The sequence below is a fragment of the Poromitra crassiceps genome, assembly GCF_964638095.1.
Source record: "Poromitra crassiceps genome assembly, chromosome: 28".
In the NCBI taxonomy this organism is placed as follows: Eukaryota; Metazoa; Chordata; class Actinopteri; order Beryciformes; family Melamphaidae; genus Poromitra; species Poromitra crassiceps.
The window spans coordinates 1587831-1607830 of record NC_139651.1 but is presented as its reverse complement, the minus strand read 5'-3'; the positions used below and the strand labels follow the sequence as shown (position 1 = coordinate 1607830).

General features: G+C 48.3%; 1 protein-coding gene across 1 annotated transcript in view; it reads right to left on the bottom strand.

The window, feature by feature from the left end:
• The window catches only part of LOC310799833 (protein diaphanous homolog 3-like), a gene marked incomplete at both ends in the record, with an annotated part of 299639 nt that overhangs the window by 131688 nt on the left and 147951 nt on the right, over window positions 1-20000 (bottom strand). The window contains 6 exon segments of the mRNA XM_083662443.1: window positions 40-279; window positions 4400-4501; window positions 4921-5015; window positions 9505-9526; window positions 9528-9601; window positions 12653-12694. Coding sequence (XP_083518569.1) covers window positions 40-279; window positions 4400-4501; window positions 4921-5015; window positions 9505-9526; window positions 9528-9601; window positions 12653-12694 — 575 coding nt within the window.

The following is a 20000-nucleotide window of genomic DNA, read 5'->3' as shown; positions in this document are numbered from 1 at the left end:
ACACAGCTTTTAGAGGTAAATTCAGCAGTAGAAGCCCACCTTGCAGAGGGAGCTGAGGTCGTAGCCAAACGACTGGGCGTTGCGAGAGCCGGCGTTCATGTAGTTGCCGAGCAGCAGCACCAGCTCCAGCAGGCGGCTGAAGGCGGGGCTCTTCCTCACCTCGTCGCAGGCCGCGCTCACGGCCAGGATGTCCGGGCGCAGCACGCTCACCTGCTCCTCCAACTGCAGCCGGAACAGGATGTGACTGAGCCGCGGACGCAGGCGCTTCACGCTGCTCATCTAACAAGATGTAGATGTCAGGGACAGAGAGAGAAGAACCCAAAGTCAAAGAAGAAGTTATAAACTTAAAATAACTTACAAAGCACACTTTTTTTCCTTTTTTAACACACTCTCCCCAATTCAGCCAATCTAATTTTAAAAACACATTTTATGCAGCCGGCATGCTGAAAAGTGTTGCTAGGCAGTAGTAATAGATGCTGGCACTGATTTGATTTGGGACCCAGGTCTGGTAAGTTAATTGCAGAGTTACTGTCCGTATAGGGCAGCGAGTGGAGGGGTGGAATATACAATAGGCTGCCTTGGATTACCACTCTCACACAATTAGAGGAAATTGGAAAATATTGCATTGGGCCCAGGGCCTGGCCACAACACTGATTGTGTGTGTGCGTGTGTGTGTGTGTGTGCGTGTGTGTGTGTGTGTGTGTGTGCGTGCGTGCGTGCGTGTGTGTGTGTGTGCGCGTGTGTGGGGTGGCAGAGAGGGGGCGCAGGTTCCAATTGTCTGTCTCACACAACAGCTGGCTCTGCGCTATGATGTCCTCCATCAAGGGTTTAATTATAGCTACTGTAATGTTATCAAATCACTATTTCAGTGAGCTAGCGAGTGTGTGTGCGTGTGTGTGTGCGTGTGTGTGTGTGTGTGTGTGTGTGTGCGTGTGCGCGTGTGTGTTGTGTGGAGGAGGGAGAAGAGGCGAGGCAGGAGAAGAAGATTGCAAAAGAAAGCAGAGGAAGCAGCAAAGTGCAAAGAGGACAAAAAAACATGGGGGCCTGGAGACGAGATGTAATGACTGTTGTCCCAAGAACACAACACACAGGGGGGCAGAACAGGGGGGCAGGCAGGAGCCAAACAGAATAGAGCTCCTTCAAAGTGAATCTGTGAACTCCGCTGCCACGGTTTCCATGAGAGCGGGAGGAGTGACGGGGGGGAGTGAGGTTGGAGGCAGCTTTGACAAGAGGGCTGCTTTAACCATCACAGTGGGATGCACATAGGGCCATATGATTTCGGCAAAATGGAAAAAGCGGGACGGAATCATGGAATTTTGGTAATAAAAATGAAATCAACTGTAAAACATGGAATATTGCAGAATTTTCCATAATTTGGCTGAAATTGATGAAAAAAGGGCTAATTATCCAAATCAAAAGTAGACCTAATTTTTGTAGACCTAGTTATTGTAACCTAAATGATTTTTGATCATTTAGGTGTTTTTGATTGGGGTGTTTTGAGGGGGGGGGTGGTCTTGCGTGAGACCGTGACATCACCTCACAACTTGGTTTTAACGTTGAGAAACATGTGGAAGAGGCTGTCTGAGAGAGCCAAGTCTTAAAAAAAGAAGAAGAAAATATTGATCCTACGTCTTAAAAAATTAAATTTAAATGGACAAAAATGAATTTAGGGAAAAAATGAAACTGAATGCGGGGGGGGGGGGGGGGGGGGGGGGGGATGAAAGGGATTTCATATGGCCCCTAGATGCACAGCATGCTGCTGTTGGAGCGTTACAGTGAATCGCCACCAGGTTCCAAGAATAGGCTTGTGATGATCAAGCATCTTGTTTGTTTTTCTGTCTTTCAGTTGATCCCTTCTAAATAGCATTGGGCCCTGCATAGGCAAATCCTCACTGAGCCCTACTGGGCTCAAACCAGTGGAGACGACTGGATCAGGGAGGAGAGAGAGACAGAACTCCAGGCCAACATGGAACACAGCAAATCTGTCAGCAAATATTTGGGCAACGTGTTAGAAGTGTCTCCATTGTGTGTCGACCACAATTGGCATCCTGGATGAAAAGGTGTCATTTCAAAGAACCGCCAGTCGAGACCACTTCAGTCCCTGAAGTGGACTGGTGTAAAGTGGTCTGGGGTAAAGTGGACTGGTGTAAAGTGGTCTGGTGTAAAGGATATCCGATCACCTTGGCTATCATCTGATGATGTGGAGAGGTGAGTCAAAGATGTTGGAAGATACAGAGACTCCCCCCCCCCCTGTAAGGTCCTCTAAATCAGGGACACTCAGCTTGCTTTGCCCGGGGGCCACTTTCGTGAAATGATAGAAGGCCAGGGGCCAGTTAATAAACAAACAATATACATTTTTCTGTAGCGGATTGTAGGTTTTTGGGGTGTCAGCCGGAGTTTAGTCTGACAATGTTGAGCACACCGGATAGTTAGTTAGGTTAAGTACATACATAAGTGCCTGGGTAGCGAGCAGACGGCGGTATTTGACAATTTAGCAGCTAAATGATAGATTATTGAAAGATATTCCATATTCCAGACTGAAATGCTATAGCAGAAGTGGAGTATTGGCCAGAATGACATGAACATTTGGACACTTATTCAGCAGGTGTGTTGCATGTTGCGTTCAGGTGCACTGTAAAAAAGAAAATAATAATAATAAAACAATTGTGCAATTCAATCGCGGGCCACACAGGGGCGCCCGCGGGCCGCATGTGGCCCACGGGCCGCAAGTTGAGTATCGCTGCTCTAAATGTTCCCTCTCTCTTCATTCTCTTGTCACAAAGAACATCCAGCTCATTCATCTGGCTGCAGGAAGCATGAGGTGGCTACATTAGCCGTGTCTCCATGGCGCTGTGTGGATTCTAAGTGTCTGTGCGCTCCAGTGAGTCTACTCTACTCCCCAAGTTATTCACGGGCGTACTGCAATCACGACTCGAGTGTGCTGCTCGCACAATGGCCAATTAAAAATTCCCTTTGAACCTGAGCTTTTCGGATCGGTTGGAGGAGCACAGACGGCGGGCCTCCTTGGGCCCACGCGCGCATACAGAAGAGCACAGCTGCCAAAACACAACATGACACGAGGATGCTCCTCGTCTTCCTACGGTAGATCTCCCTGATGGTCAATGCCAGAGCAATTTAGAGAGAGAGAGTGGCGTCGGCGGAAGACCAGGGGGTCTTCTTAGGGGCGGCTTTAGCTCAGGAGGTAGAGCGGGTCGGCCAATGACGCAAGGGTTGGCGGTTCGAGACCCGCTCCCTCCCAGCTGCTGTCGCTGTGTCCTTGGGCAAGACACTTAACCCTCCTTGCTCCCGATGGTGTGTAGGCACCCTGCGTGGCAGCCTGCCGCCATCGGTGTATGAATGGGTGAATGTAGACTATCTACTCATTGTAAAGCGCTTTGGATAAAAGCGCTATATAAATGCAGACCATTTACCATTTACCAAGACCAAAAATGCGTGACTCATTAGCCAATGCACAGCCAGGAAGGGGTCTCGCGCTACTTTTGAATGCTAAAATAAAGCTGATAATGTACAATTTGATTAAAAATAAATAAATAAAAAATAAATAAAATTGACAGTGCTGCTTAATCCAGAACCCTACTTCCTGGAACTCTTGAGAGTAAAAAAACGGGTCCATTGGAGTGAATGGAGATGCCGCGACTCTTCTATTCACCTTATGTAGCCCCGCCCACTTGACCCAGTTGTGTTATGACTTCCTGTTCAAAACACCGTCTGTTTTACCTCCTGCTCACTAGTACTGTACTGTCACAGGAAGTGTCAACACAACAGGAAGTAACTGGCTGACCTCTATGTTGGAACAATGCTAACCAGCTGAGCGGGGAGGGGAGGGGTCTATTTTTCATCTATTCTTCCCCATGACCCTCTCTCCCACTGTGTGCATGACTCTCACTGATGACTTCCTCTTTTAGGAGCATGTGTATCGTCTGTATCCCAGTTGCTAGGCAGATAAAACAACATGACAGGTAGTGCTCAAACTAATTGTGAATAAATCTTCTTTGTAGAGTGTGAAGAGAGAAAACGATGCAGGCCTAATTAGGTAACAGTGTGGCACTTGAACGTGTCCCACTCCACAGGTGTGTCCCACTCCACAGGTGTGTCCCACTCCACAGGTGAGCTGTTTTTCTCTCGTACGGCTTAAAGAGATGCCATTTATTATATTACTATATCATTTATGGATTAGGATGTTCAAATGAAAGCACAGCATGTGTGTGTGTGTGTGTGTGTGTGTGTGTGTGTGTGTGTGTGTGTGTGCGTGCGTGCGTGCGCGCGCGTGCGTGCGTGTGTGTGTGTGTGTGTGTGCATGTGCGTGTGCGTGTGCGTGTGTGTGTGTGTGTGTGTGTGTGTGTGTGTGTGCGTGTGTGTGTCTGTGTGTACTACTCACCACAACCCCAAACTGCTCAGGCTCGGACAAATTAGCGTAGTCGTCTTTCAGCTTGGCCAAGGCGTTGAGCTGCTCCTGCTCTGGTAGATGATTCACAAGGTTCTAAAAGGAAGGAGAGGGGAAGAAGGACAATCTGAAGCAGCAAAATCCATCCTTCTTTTGGTTCAAACATCTAGTCTGTCTGTGATGCCTCAGACATCTTTTTAACTGCTAGCAGCAAATAGAGGAGCCCTGAAGAAGAGGACCTCTTTGAAAATGCTTTTCCCCATCAACAAAGTTGAGCCACCTTCCTGAGAAGCTAGCATGACATGGTTGGTACCAATCGATGCCTTGCGTCTTCTAGTTTCATATAATATCAGAAACTTCACCCTGGCTTTAAACCTGACCCAGCTAGCACCCAGCCACCAACACGAGGGTCGCAGGTTCGCGCCCCTGTGGTCGGGCATCCTTACAGGCACGATTTATACCGCTCGTTACTCGTTTCATGATCACAACACTTCGCAAAAGGTGTCCTGCTGTACCTGGACCATAGGTTCAGTGAGCTGCTCCTCATCCACCTCCAGTATCATGGAGCGGATCTCCTGGTAAGGCATGCGGAAGGAACCCAGGAAGATGGCTGCACAGAGACAGGGAGAAGAGGGGGAGTCACAAATCATGTAGAAAAGCTCAATATTACCATTGGTCATACGAAAAGGAGGGAAGAACTAGGGGTGGGGAAAAAATCGATTCACCTAAGTATCGCGATTTTTAATGTCACGATTTTTTGGATCGATCTTTTATTCCAGAATCGATAATCGCAAATTAAAAAAAAAAAAAAAAAAAAAAAAAATTTTTTTTTTTTTTGGGTGCTTGCAGTCAGGCCACTCACTGAACAGCAGGCCAGGCGCCGCCTACTGGTTTACTAGTGGTTTTATTACTTTATTAGTTAGTCTGAAGTAATAATTACACTTCAGGTTAAAGTGGGTGCATCTCATTGTAAAATTGGACCCAAATCTGGCTTCAAACGGCCCAAATTTCACGCGCGTTGGCCCATATCGGCCTGGCCTGCTTGGTATCTAATGCCCGGCCTGAATTATGATCCCAGTCCGCCCCTGTTTTTAACTATATCGCCCAGCCCTACTCATGATATATAATATACAGTCTCTAGTGTATGATTCAACTTTTCCCATGTTCTAATCTAGTGTAAAAAAGCAAACAAACTGAAAAAATAAAAGAAAAAATAAACAAAATCGCAATAAATCGTAATATCGAATCGCAATAATCGTAGAATCGCAATAATCGTGAATCGCAATATATATCGAATCGGCACCAAAGTATCGTGATAGTATCGAATCGGGAGATAAGTGAATCGGCACAGCCCTAGGAAGAACATAGTTGAGTGGCTAAAGGGCACGGTCCTGCTGCTTGTGTACGATTGGTACTTTACGGCTTTAGCTTGACGCAGCTAATGGCTAACAGCATGGTGGAAATCCTCCAGCCAGCTATCAGCTAGCGAGCTGTAGCTAACGGCTAGCAGCTACCGCGCAAAGCGGCTTAAGCTAGCCAGAACTCTTCTCTGCTGCTGTTGAATGTAGCTTTGTCTCCCGCGTACGAAACCACCATCTGACACATTTTAATCCCATTTTGTTTATGTGACTCTTGTCATGGCTTGTTAGCCAGACAGCTAGCTAGCTGCAGGCTACAGGCAGCACTGTCTAAGGTGTTTAAGGTGGGCTAGCCAAATAGTCCTGTCTGGTCGGGAGACTCTAGCGGTCTAAGTGCAACTCACACACCCTATATGGGTGTGTCACGTGCCACGGCCGACCAATAGTGTAACTTGATTACTCAGTGAGTCATGCGATGGTACAGTGTCCCTCAGCCACAGTGGGGTTCATAGGGCTGGCCTGCTGCTGTCCATCCAAACGTTACAGGGACACAATCATTGTACTCCAGATTGACTGTAATTGAGTTGTAAAATGTTCTGAGACATTGAGCACTTGATAGTGTGGAGGGGCTGAAGGCTGTTTGGATGGTTGGGTTTTAACTGCAGGTGTTAGCTGCTGGCTATCAGCTGGTGTGGCAGTGAAACAGGACACTGTGCTCACAAACTCATATGGGGGCAAAACTCAAATACACAAAGAGCACACAGATCAATAAGAATCAAAACGATCAGTTACTGTGTTATTGGCAAATGGCAACCACAATTTGGGTGGGTGTTCAAGATGAAAGCAATTAAATTGATTCAATGAAGCCTTAATTGACTGACCAGTCTTAACTGCTATACTGTTTAAAAAAGAGATATGTGATAACACTGTAGCGAGCCAAGCGCTCTCACTGTAATTAGCACTAATCTGTCCAATGTTCAATCTCAACTCATTACATGGATACATTTGCACTGTATCTTAACAGGAAAAGCACCAGTCAAGCTACAGAACTGACATGATGCCACACGGCCATGCTCAGCCTCAGTCGCACACACACACACACACTCGCGTGCACACACACACACGCACACACACACACACACACACACACACACAGAGCTTTCAGTTACTCTACCTCATAAGGAGGCATATATAAAGTGCCTACTCTCCTCTCTCTTTCTCTCCTCATCCCTGCTCTCTCTCTCTCTCTCTCCTCATCCCTGCTCTCTCTCTCTCTCTCTCCTCATCCCTGCTCTCTCTCTCTCTCTCCTCATCCCTGCTCTCTCTCTCTCTCTCCCCTCATCCCTGCTCTCTCTCTCTCTCTCTCTCTCTCTCCCCCCTCATCCCTGCTCTCTCTCTCTCTCTCTCTCCTCATCCCTGCTATCTCTCTCTCTCTCCTCATCCCTGCTCTCTCTCTCTCTTTCTCTCTCTCTCCTCATCCCTGCTCTCTCTCTCTCTGTCTCCTCATCCCTGCTCTCTCTCTCTCTCTCTCCTCATCCCTGCTCTCTCTCTCTCTCTCCTCATCCCTGCTCTCTCTCTCTCTCCTCATCCCTGCTCTCTCTCTCTCTCCTCATCCCTGCTCTCTCTCTCTCTCCTCATCCCTGCTCTCTCTCTCTCTCTCCCCTTCCCTGCTATCTCTCTCTCTCTCTCCTCATCCCTGCTCTCTCTCTCTCTCTCTCTCTCTCTCCTCATCCCTGCTATCTCTCTCTCTCTCTCCTCATCCCTGCTCTCTCTCTCTCTCTCTCTCTCCTCATCCCTGCTCTCTCTCTCCTTCTCTCTCTCTCCTCATCCCTGCTCTCTCTCTCTCTCCTCATCCCTGCTCTCTCTCTCTCTCTCTCCTCATCCCTGCTATCTCTCTCTCTCTCTCCTCATCCCTGCTATCTCTCTCTCTCTCTCTCTCCTCATCCCTGCTCTCTCTCTCTCTCCTCATCCCTGCTATCTCTCTCTCTCTCCTCATCCTGCTATCTCTCTCTCTCTCTCTCCTCATCCCTGCTCTCTCTCTCTCCTCATCCCTGCTCTCTCTCTCTCTCTCTCCTCATCCCTGCTCTCTCTCTCTCTCTCTCCTCATCCCTGCTATCTCTCTCTCTCTCTCCTCATCCCTGCTCTCTCTCTCTCGCTCTCTCCTCATCCCTGCTCTCTCTCTCTCTCTCTCCTCATCCCTGCTATCTCTCTCTCTCCTCATCCCTGCTCTCTCTCTCTCTCTCTCTCTCTCTCTCTCCTCATCCCTGCTCTCTCTCTCTCTCTCTCTCTCTCTCTGCTCTATCATTTCCGCAGGATGATTTATCACTCCTACTGGCTGATTAGTCTCATTTTCTTTTAATACATGAAACAAAGGTCACAGCTCTGCTTGATATGAGCCAATGAGGTGCTAAGATGTGGGAGTGCTTAAGAGATCAGCTGGATCCTCATTAAGCCCAACGCTTTTAACGGTCATTGAAGACCAAGCGTGTGTGTGTGTGTGTGTGTGTGTGTGTGTGTGTGTGTGCACGTGTTTGTGTGCGTGTGTGTGAGAGTGAGAGAGAGAAAGAGAAAGAGAGGGAGATATATAATGATACAATTATACATAGTAACATTCATCCACATATTTCAGCTGTACAGAATGGATGATCTAACACTTAATTAGCTGTGTGTTTGGTGTGTGTGTGTGTGTGTGTGTGTGTGTGTGTGTGTGTGTGTGTGTGAGAGAGACAGAGAGAGAGAGAGAGAGAGAGACAGAGACAGAAAGAGAGATGATTCAGAGGTAGAGGTGGTCAGGTTCACAGTAAGGGGACATTCGAACCCAAAAGCGTTTTTGGAGCTGCAAGCGTCTTTCTGCATTCATTCTCTACGTAAGGACGCGCTAAACGTGCTCCTCTTTTAATGAACGCACCTGGCGTTTAGCGCTGGTGGCGTCTCGTCTTTTTGGAGGAGCGCTGTGGCGTTTTAAAGCTGAAAAAAGTTGAACATTAGAGGAAAAGCGCGCTGCTCGTCTTTTTCACTCTTCCTACCTTCTCTCCTCACGAGGGATTTTCAACCTCCGCTGCTGCCAGAATTGGCAATAATCTGGCTTTCATGTTGACAGTGAACAACATCAAACAGACAAAACCAGCTGGCTACCGTCCGTGTGGTCGTTGTGTTCTGATCTGTACTGCACGCGACTACAGGGGAAAACAAACACAAGCACAAAAAAAAACACTCCCGTGCGCTGTGTTTTGTGCAGAATGGAAGCGCTCTCAACATGATTTTCATAGTGTTCTGACTGAAAAAAAACACTTTTGGTGTGATTGTCCCCCTCAGTCTTGTCTCAGCATTGCTTTCGATGGTGCGGCTCAGTAACAAGCAAAGGCAACGGCTCCTTCATTGGCAGTATTTCACCTGAGCTGTGATGTGTTGCTTAAAGTGATACTCAACACAGCAACACATCAGAGCTGTCACTCAGCCGTGGGTCATGTCAGCTTTTCCAAAAAAGGGGCGGGGCAGTTTAATTGAGGCTTTGGAATCCGCCCACTCCACATTTGGATAGGATGAAGTTTTATGGGGCGGGCACATTTCAAAGCCAGTGGCAGACCTCTCTGTGCATTATCCTGCTCGCGCATGTGCCATTTTTCCCAGAAAGCTTAGCGGCGGCATCACTTTTTACAAGAAAACAACCAAATCAGGCTCAAAAGTGTTAGATAGACATGGCGTCCATATTAATATAGTTCAGTGGGTAAACACACTTACATAGATTCTGTGCAATCTTGGGGGTTGAGCACCTTGAGCTCTTTGATTCTCTTCTTGATAGGTTTCTTCTCCTCCAGATCCTCCTCTTCTCTCTTGGCTGATGAAGGGAGAAATCACACAGGATCATCATGATGCTGCTGCACACAAAGCCACACGTCTGCATTTACACACATGCATGAAGTTGACATACATCATCTCAGACAGGTGAAGATTGAGATCCCTGCATACAGGTTCATGTTGAATAGGAGTGTAACACCATTACAGAAATAACACATGAGGTTCACATGTGTCCCACACGTTTCACCACATGTGTCCACATGTGGCGAACATGTGGACACATGTTAAATGTCACATGTAAAAACATGTGGAACACATGTGAAACCCATGGGAAGCATGTGGTTTTGGAACATTTTCAATATGATAACATGTTTTGCCACATGTTGTATAGCAACATGTTTTCCACATGTGGGCAACATGTGGAAAACAACATTTACATGGGTTTCACATGTAATCACATAGGTTTCACATGTAATCACATGGGAATTTACATGGGTTTCACACATTTCACATGTGAAAACGTTTCAAAACCACAACGCTTCCCACGGGCAAAGCACATGTTTCACATGTGTTCCACATGCTTTACCACATGTGACATTCAACATGTTTTCACATGTGATCACATGTGAAATTGCACATGTGCAAAAATCACATGTGGTCACTTGCGATCACATGTGATTTTGCACATGTGATCGCATGTGACTTTCGCACATGTGACGTTCATGTGGTTTTTCTGTAAGGGGAATGTCCAGTTTTCTTTCTTGTTATTGCATTTGTTTTGTTTTGTTTTGCTGTAGTAGTGATGAAGACTCCAGAGGGGAGAGACAAGTGGACTGGACTACTAAGGATGTCATTATGCAGATATTATTCACTGCCTAAACTCAAAGGCAAACATGAGTTGTTTGTTTTTTTCCTGGTGCGTGTGTGTGTGTGTGTGTGTGTGTGTGTGTGCGTGTGTGTGCGTGTGTGTGTGTGTGCGTGCGTGTGCGTGTGTGTGTGTGGTGCGTGTGTGTGTGTGTTTGCATGTTTATCCAAGTGAACCGTGACACAGTCTGCCATAACAGGATGTTGCAGGATGCTAGCAGGGTAGTGTGGAGAAAGGGATTTACAGCAAAAGCACTGTGATCACATAGCTGACACCGGTGGTCTGGGGGAGCCATTACACGAACACAATGTCACATGGACACGCGGTGTTCGATTGGGTCAGATGGCGGCAGGTGGGCGGGGGGGTAGCGATGGGGCGATATCGGTGGTATATTAGGGGGACATTATGAGATCGGAATCCAAACAAGAAAGTGATGAGAACACACACACACACAGACAGACACACACACACAGAGGAGTGGGAGTTCACGGTTGGTTTTTAATTATTTAAGACACCAGATTAAGAGAACAAAATGTGCTTCCCAGGAGTACGCCGGATAATTGTCTGGCGCTGTAATTATGGTGCGAGGAGGAGGAGAGGAGAGGAGGAGAAGAGAGGAGAGAGGAGGAGAAGAGAGGAGGAGGAGAGGGGAGGAGAGAAGAGAGGAGAGGTGAGAAGAGAGGGGAGGAGGAGAAGAGAAGAGGAGAGGAGAAGAGGGGAGGAGAGAAGAGGAGAAGAGAGGAGGAGAGGAGAGGGGAGGAGAGGAGAAGAGGGGAGGAGAGGAGAGGAGGGGAGGAGAAGAGAAGAGGGGAGGAGAGGAGAAGAGGGGAGGAGAAGAGAAGAGGTGAGGAGAGGAGGAGGAGAGGAGAAGAGGGGAGGAGAGGAGAAGAGGGGAGAAGAGGAGAAGAGGGGAGAAGAGGGGAGGAGAGGAGAGGAGAAGAGAGGAGGAGAGGAGAAGAGGAGAGGAGAGGAGGAGAAGAGAAGAGAAGAGAGGAGGAGAGGAGAGGAGAAGAGGAGGTCCTGGAAAGGGGATCCCTCTCTGGGATGCCCTTCCCAAGATTTATTGTTGTTTTTCCTTGTTCCCATTGAGGGTCTAACGTACGTGTGTGTGTGTGTGTGTGTGTGTGTGTGTGTGTGTGTGTGTGTGTGTGTGTGCGTGTGTGTGTGCGTGTGTGTGTGTGTGTGTGTGTGTGTGTGTGTGTGTGTGTGTGTGTGCGTGTGCGTGCGTGTGTGTGTTGGGGAGGGGTCGTTTTCATTTAGACTTTGATGTGTTCTTTGATAATGTGAGCATTGTGAAGCCGTTTGAGACTGCAACTGTGATTAAGGGCTGCACAAACCCAACTAGAGAGGAGGAGGGGAGGAGATACGAGGAGGGGAGGAGATGAGAGGAGAGGAGGAGAGGAGGGGAGAGGAGAGAGGAGGGGAGAGGAGAGAGGAGGGGAGAGGAGAGGAGATAAGAGGAGTGGAGAGGAGAGGAGGAGAGGAGGGGAGAGGAGAGGAGTGGAGAGGAGAGGAGAGAGGAGGGGAGAGGAGAGGAGAGGAGGGGAGAGGAGAGGAGAGGAGAGAGGAGAGGAGAGGAGAGGAGTGGAGAGGAGGGGAGGGGAGGAGATAAGAGGAGGGGAGGAGATGAGAGAGGAGGAGAGGAGGGGAGAGGAGGGGAGAGGAGAGGAGAGGAGGAGTGGGGAAAGGAGGGGAGGGGAGGAGAGGAGAGGAGAGGAGGAGGTGAGAGGAGAGGAGGGGAGATGAGAAGAGGAGACAAGAGGAGGAGAGGAGAGGAGAGGAGAGGAGGGGAGAGGAGGAGTGGAGTGGAGAGGAGAGGAGGAGAGGAGAGGAGACAAGAGGAGGAGAGGAGAGGAGGGGAGAGGAGGAGTGGAGAGGAGAGGAGAGGAGAGGAGAGGAGAGGAGAGGAGAAGAGGAGAGGAGACAGAGGGGACAAGGAGAAGGAGAGGAGGTGCACACCAGGGACAGGATAACAGCACATGGGTTAATCCACACAGCATCAGACAGTTGTGCTCCTCCACTCGGCCTCGCTCTCCTTCCGAAAGATCCTGTCTCTAATTAAAAAGTGAAGAGGTGTTCTGGGAAGTCACGCAGAGAGGACTACGAAGATGGCCACACACGTGCACCACAACACAACACACACATGCAGAGAGGACTACGAAGATGGCCACACACGTGCACCGCAGCACAACACACACACACACACACAGCTACACCTGGACTTACGTGGCTCTTCAGTTGGTACGCTCTCCTCACAGTCTTTGAATGAGCGAGAGGGGAAATGAAGAAACAACAGAGGACAATGGAAGACGGGAGGCAGAGGAAAGAGAAAGATGAAAATAAAATAAAGAAATAGGCAGAATGCAAAACAAAGACAGAGGTAGGACAGCAACAAGTGCTATAATAGCTTAAATGACGAACCACAAGGAGGGAACAAACTGCAAACAGAAAAGAAATAAATGAACAACATGTGAGTAACATGTGATTCGTCATCCTCCATAAAATGATGGCCTCAATATACTGATTTATTTTAAACAAGAACTAATTCCATCAAGTAAAAAATGACACTATGTAAATGATACTAATTGGAAAGAAAATCAAAACAGGCATAATTGACCACTGTTTCTGCAAACCCAACGGTACCCTCACTTCATCGTTTTTATTTTATTTTATATGACTTGTTACACTTGATATCAGTTTCAGTTATCAGTTATTTCACATTTATACCGGAATTATATATATATATATATCCAATATCCAATATTGCTTTCCTATCCTACAAGTGACACGTACCCTCACAGTCACAAGTGTGCCAATAACGGCAGCCAGCCATCTCACAGCAGAGGGGGGTGTGTGTGTGTGTGTGTGTGTGTGTGTGTGTGGGGGGGGGGGTGTCATGATGTCAATATGTATCTGACAATCCGGCATCATTTAGTGATGTCTTTATACCAGAGTGTAATCCTGAATTGGATGATAGTGGCTATTTGGATGCATATAAGGAGCCTGCGGCCCACTGCATTAAGATGCTGTATCGATCTGCTCATCATAACTTATAGCCTGAACAGAATCTCATCTATTATACCAGCCAGCACACACACTGTCTCACACACACACACAGACACACACACACACACACACTGTCTCACTCACACACACACACACACACACACACACACACACACAATTAACCACCTTGTTTCAGAGCATATAAGTAGACTCGGCTCGCCACATAATCCATGAATCATCCGCACGTAATACTGCAATACTGCATCCATCTGTACGGTAGAGGAGATAGTGGCAAGATAGGAATCATATTGCACACACACAAACACACACAGTACACGCACACACACACACACAGACACGCACACGCACACACAGTACACGCACACACAGTACACGCACACACACACACACGCACACACAGACACGCACACGCACACACGGGTACCTCAGGTGTTATCAGTTAAATCAGCTAATTAGATTGCTCCCCCTTACAGCATCACCCCCCATTCCTCTCTGGCCTTAAAACAGCTCGCTCTTCTTCAGCTCATTATACATCAGCCAATTAAAATGTCCCGCAGGGGGTCAGGGGTCACTGGTTAATCAATCAGAAGGAGCGCAGGACTGTTGTAGTTATCACTCTGCGCCATCAAGCCAGGAAGTGGGCGAGATAAGGAGACACTGTTGAGTGCAGAGAGGTGAGGAGGAGGCTGGGCTGGATACAGTAGAGAGATCAGTTAAATCCACACACGCAGAGCCAGGGACACACACAGATGGTCTGGTGTGTGACTACAGCAGCTTTTTACACAAGCTATTTTAGGCTATAACAGTGTTTCCCATATACTGTAGACTTTACCTGGGCGGCGTGCCCGGGTAAAGTCTAAATATTAATAGCCGCCAAAGTATATTCGGCAACCCATTTTAGCATTTTATAAGCGATGCAGCTGCTGCTATAAGTGACAATGTGCGTTTGCAGGGTCATGTGTGCACCGAGAGTTGGCGAGATTTAGCCTAGGCCCCGCCCCCAGCTCCCCCCGGTCTGACTGCACAGAGACACAGGCAGGCGTAGAGAGAGAGAGAGAGAGAGAGAGACGGCGTCTCGTCGACAATAGCGTTTCAATGCCGGTAAGGCACACACACTCGCACGCACACAGTTTAAAGGTCCCAATTCGTGCAGCTGTAACCTCTTAAAAACGTGTGGTCGTCTGGTCCATAAAACATGATTCTGGATTAATTTGTTGAAAATATAGCAACCCTGTTCGTTCTGACGGAGTTGTCACTTCCTCATCTCGTCGCTTCCCAAGAACGGTCTGTTTCTATAATATATTCAGAACTAACAGTTCCCATTGGCCGCTGAGGGAGAGCCCGCCCCAGGCTCCCAGCGGCCAATCAGATTAGCGTCCGTGGACCAGCATGGTAGGTTGTGTCCACAACTAACGTTAGCAACGAGCTATCGCTAACTTAACGGTTGCTACGCTAAAGAGGACATCTCAAAATGCCTAGACTTACCGAATGCACCCCCGCAGTTGCTGGATCACGTACAGTTGGCGTCGCTCCAGCTAGAAGTGTTAATTTTGTGGCTATAGACAAAATGGTGCAGGTAGCTTGTGTGAGAGAGACCCGCGCAGTATGCTTAAGGACCCGCGTGACGTAACATTAACCCGTCTGGGGGAACAGAGCGTTAGGGGGCGTGGCTTGAAGGAGACTGCAGGGGGAAGCTGGATAGGGACAAATCCAACTGTGGCAGTTCTGAGGTTGTGACCACTCATTACATGGAGGGCTGACAGCAGTATATATGCATTTACAAGTAAAAACAGCTTTTGCACGGAATGGGACCTTTAAGAAACATCTGGAACGCTATGGAGAGAGCGGCTCGAAACCGGTTTGTACAAGGAAGTGAGAGTGGAGAGAGAAGGCACCGTGCGACTCCAAGCTGGTGTGAAGGACGCACACAACAACAACACACAGGGGCTCTGTATTCATCATAACCTCATGTTTCATGTTGAAGAGCCTCTGTGACGTGCCGCATGAAAAAGAGAAGTTGCATCCGAGAGAGAGTGAGAGAGAGAAATCAGAGAGCGAGAGCGACAGAGAGACATCAGCTCCAAACAGAGCCGTCGGCTAAAAACCGGCGTTACCGTCGTCAGCGGATGAGATCAGAGGCTGCAGAAAGGGACAGCAGGTCTCCATCAAAAGAGAGGAGAGCAGTGCTGCTGTGGTGGAGGTGGACTCTGACACCAACATGAAGTAGAGCAGTGCTGCTGTGGTGGAGGTGGACTCTGACACCAACATGAAGCAGAGCAGTGCTGCTGTGGTGGAGGTGGACTCTGAAACCAACACGAAGCAGAGCAGTGCTGCTGTGGTGGAGGTGGACTCTGACACCAGTTGAAAGGGCTCCTCTTGCTCTGCCACGGCACTGAGAGAGAGCTACCCATCTACCATCCAAGTAGTTTTAAGTGAAGGTCTCTTAATGGAGGCCTGTGTGAGGAGGAATGTCACCTTGAGAGAGGGACTGTGGAGAATACTCTGTAGGAGGACAGATAATTAGAGAGGACAACTAGAGCACAGTTGGAGGAAATATGAAGGACTGTCTCCATTCTGCTTTGCCCAAATGTACTGCACTCTTTACCCTTTTAGTCACGGGGGCGGTGCACCCTGCGTTATCCATTATCGCTCCAGAAAAAAGTACGGTGCTGTTACTCCTCCACCAGCTCCAACTTACTTTTTCTCACTGTGTGACTACTTTTCAAATAAAGTGCATTTTGGAATTGCATTGTGATGATCCATAATTAAAATAAACAGATGCATTTATTTACTTCCATTATCTTTACAAATGCTGCCCTGTTACGAGTGTTAGCCACCAGGTGGCACTCAGGGGTTCCGAGCATGAAGCAGAGCGCTACAGTAAAAGCAGAGAGTGCAGAAGAAGAGGCACAAGCTTTGTTTGACGTTAACTTGCAATAAAGAACGAGTCTAACGGGCGATGTACACCAGATGCGTTACGGCTGCGTTGCGGATGCGGCAAAACTGCCGGATCAAACTCTCTCGCCCGTGATGATCGATGGGCGATACTTACATGCGGTACGGAACAATTAGGCACCTGTTCTATTTTTGTCGGATCACGCATACGTCTGACAGATGACATGAGTGTGGGTCTGTTCGCAGCCGTACCGCATCTGTTCCGGAGGCGATGTACATTAGCCCTAAACATATCACCTGACTGGACATCCATCATATAAACATGGTGCCAGAATGCGACAGGACACCAAATAACAGGTCAAACAGAAGGCTGGACACACCATTGATTGACTCCACCGGAGCTAAGTTCAACTCGATAAGCTGCAGTAAACCGCTAGCTAGCTGCAAGCCGACGAAGCGGCTCGACATGAAACGCGATCTATCGCAGTTGAGTGCCGACATCTGTGAATCGATTCATAATCGCCCACGTCCGCATCGCGACGCCTCTAAGAATCTAAGAATCATAATATATCCAGTGTTTGGGTCAGATGAGGAGACACAGCAGCATTTTGTAAGAGTCTGGGCTCGCCTCCTCCTGTAATTAATTCTGCGGACTGGGTTTGATCCAGATCTCTGCCACAGTTTAAAAGCGCTTTGCCAAAAACAGATGACAAACTGTAGCTTCACACGCGCTGCATACATACGGCTCTAAAGCACGAGGCAGCGGTGTGTCAGTGGATCGTGCCGTCAAACCACTAAAGGGAATGGAGGATGAAATAAAAGTGGTGTGAAAGAGCATGACTGATGCTGTACATGACAGGCAGGCCTCTGAGACAAGCTAGTAACACCTCAAATACACCCCGCCCCCTCCCCCTCCTCCTCCTCCTCCTCCCCCTCCTCCTCCTCCTCCTCCTCCTCTTCCTCCACAGCACTTCATCTTATCAGGATGGATTTCTAATCAGAGAAAAGCGTCTTACTGGAAGTGCCCTCCCTGCTGCGCACGTGCACACGCGTGCACAGCCGCACACGCACGCAGACAAACGGCCAATCACACGACACGCACGCAGACAAATGGCCAATCACACGACACGCACGCAGACAAACGGCCAATCACACGACTAACACCACAGCAAAAGGCAGGCAAAGACAACGCGTACAACATAACTAATGCTGAGATGGGAGGAGCAGAGCACTCTAGCAAGAGAGTGGTGTCAGCGGAGGTCCAAAATGCATGACTCAGTAGCCAATGAACAGCCAGGAAGGAGGCTCGCACTACGTTTGAATGCTAAAATAAAGCTGATAATGTACAATTTGATTCTTTAAACGTTGGACCCTTTCAAAGTACATCACAAACTGTCCATTTTGCTGCAACTCGACAGTGCTGCTTAATCCAGGACCTTACTTCCTGGAACTCTTGAGAGTAAAAAACGGGTCCATTGGAGTGAATGGAGATGTCGCGACTCTTCTATTCACGAGTTTCCTGGTGAGACAGTGGGTGCTTCCATGACACCCTCCCTCCCCGTTTCCAGCTGCTGGTTGCCTGTTTCCGCCCAGGACCGTTCATAGCGAAAGAGACTGAAAATAATCATAATAATTGCTGTGACTTTGTACCTACCTATGTCTTGTAATGGAGCCCCCAGCACAATCATTTCACACATGCATAATTGTACAACGGAGTGACAATATCTTGAATCTTGAAAGAGAGAGACCGCTAAAGCTCCGTTCAATGACCAAATAATAAGAGTTCCGGTTTGGACGTTTAGCCTTCAAAATAAAAGCGGCCGCTATGCAACCACATACTATTTTTTACCAATTTCGGCTAAAATAAGCCCATACAGTACCAGTGAATTGACATTCACCTCGTTTTTGTAAAATATCACCGCTATGCAACCACACAACGTTACTATTTTTAGCCATTTTGGATAAAATAAGCCAAACGTTCCCACTCTTTGACAGCGGCGTGCACGTCCTTGCTAGTGAAAAAAATGTAAACAGGAAGTCGACAACCGGCAACCGCTGAGAATCATGGAAAACGTAGGTCCATGAATAAGGTGAATATCCATGGAGTTAAGTGAAGCCCTGACAGAAGTGTGAGCGAGTGAGTCAATGGGGGTGAGAAAGAAAAGGGAGAAACTCTGACAGAAAGTAAAACAGACACGAGGAAGAGAAACACAAATGGAATGAGAAATATGAGAGCGAGAAAGAGAGCGAGAGTTTGCCACGTCAATTTTGTCCAATATTTACCCAACTTAACTTCCTGGAGCGATATGACACCTCAAATTGACTTTCCTCTTGATGAGGCCTTATTATTTATGGCCTGTTGTTGTGATGAGAAGGTCTCTCTTAAAGAAGGCATGCACACACACACAAGAATGCACACACAAGCATGCATGCACACACACACACACACACACACACACACACACACACACACACAAGCATGCACGTGTCGTGCACACACAAGCATGCACACACACAAGCATGCACGCGCACACACAAGCATGCACGCACACAAGCATGCACGCACACACACACACAAGCATGCACACACAAGCATGCACGCACACACACAAGCATGCACGCACATGCATGCATACGCACACACAAGCATGCACACACAAGCATGCACGCACACGCATGCATACGCACACACAAGCATGCACACAGAAGCATGCACGCACACGCATGCATATGCACACACAAGCATGCACGCACACACACAAGCATGCACACACAAGCACGCACGCACACACAGGCACGCACGCACACAAGCATGCACACACACACACAGCAAAGGGAAAGGTGAGAGGGCAGCAGGCTAAAAGGGTAATTAATTCAGCCTGTTGTTTCCAATAGTCAATCAAGACAATCAATCGTACAAATATAAATCACTTATTTGCAATATGGTTTGCAAACAATACACACACTGCACAATACACACACTGCACAATAATACACACACTGCACAATACACACACTGCACAACACACACACTGCACAATACACACACTGCACTGCACTGAAGCTAAATCCAGTATGAGACAACTGAAGCACAGCCCCCCCCCCCCCCTCCCCCCCCCCCCCCGTCGGGCTGTCGGCAGCATCTGAACAAATCCGCCGTTCCGACAGACATCTGTCACCTGGGCAGAGTGGACAACAGAGTGAGAGGGACAGTCAGACAGACGGTTTGGTGTGTACGGTGTAGTGTGTACGGTGTGGTGTGTGTACGGTGTGTTTCTCTCTGCCCCTGCTCAAACCCTCCACTGCTGCTGGTCACCGTGACAGACAGCACACAGACAGCCAGATTGTCCGTCTGAGGTAGCAACTCTCGGACTACAGACACCTGCCTCAGCCTCTCCTCCGCCCGTGCTCTCCAGCATCCTGATGGTGCCCAGAGTATAACACTGTACTGACATGCCGACACACTGCCTGACAGGGGCTGTGTGGGCAATGGACTCGTCCGCCCATGTGGTGCTGTGGGTTTGGCGAGTCGGTGACAGAGAGCGAGATAGAGAGACACAGGGAGAGAGACACAGAGAGAGAGAGAGAGAGCGAGAGAGAGAGAGAGAGACGTATCAGAGTAATGTAATGAAGTGTGGGAGCTGTGTTGTGT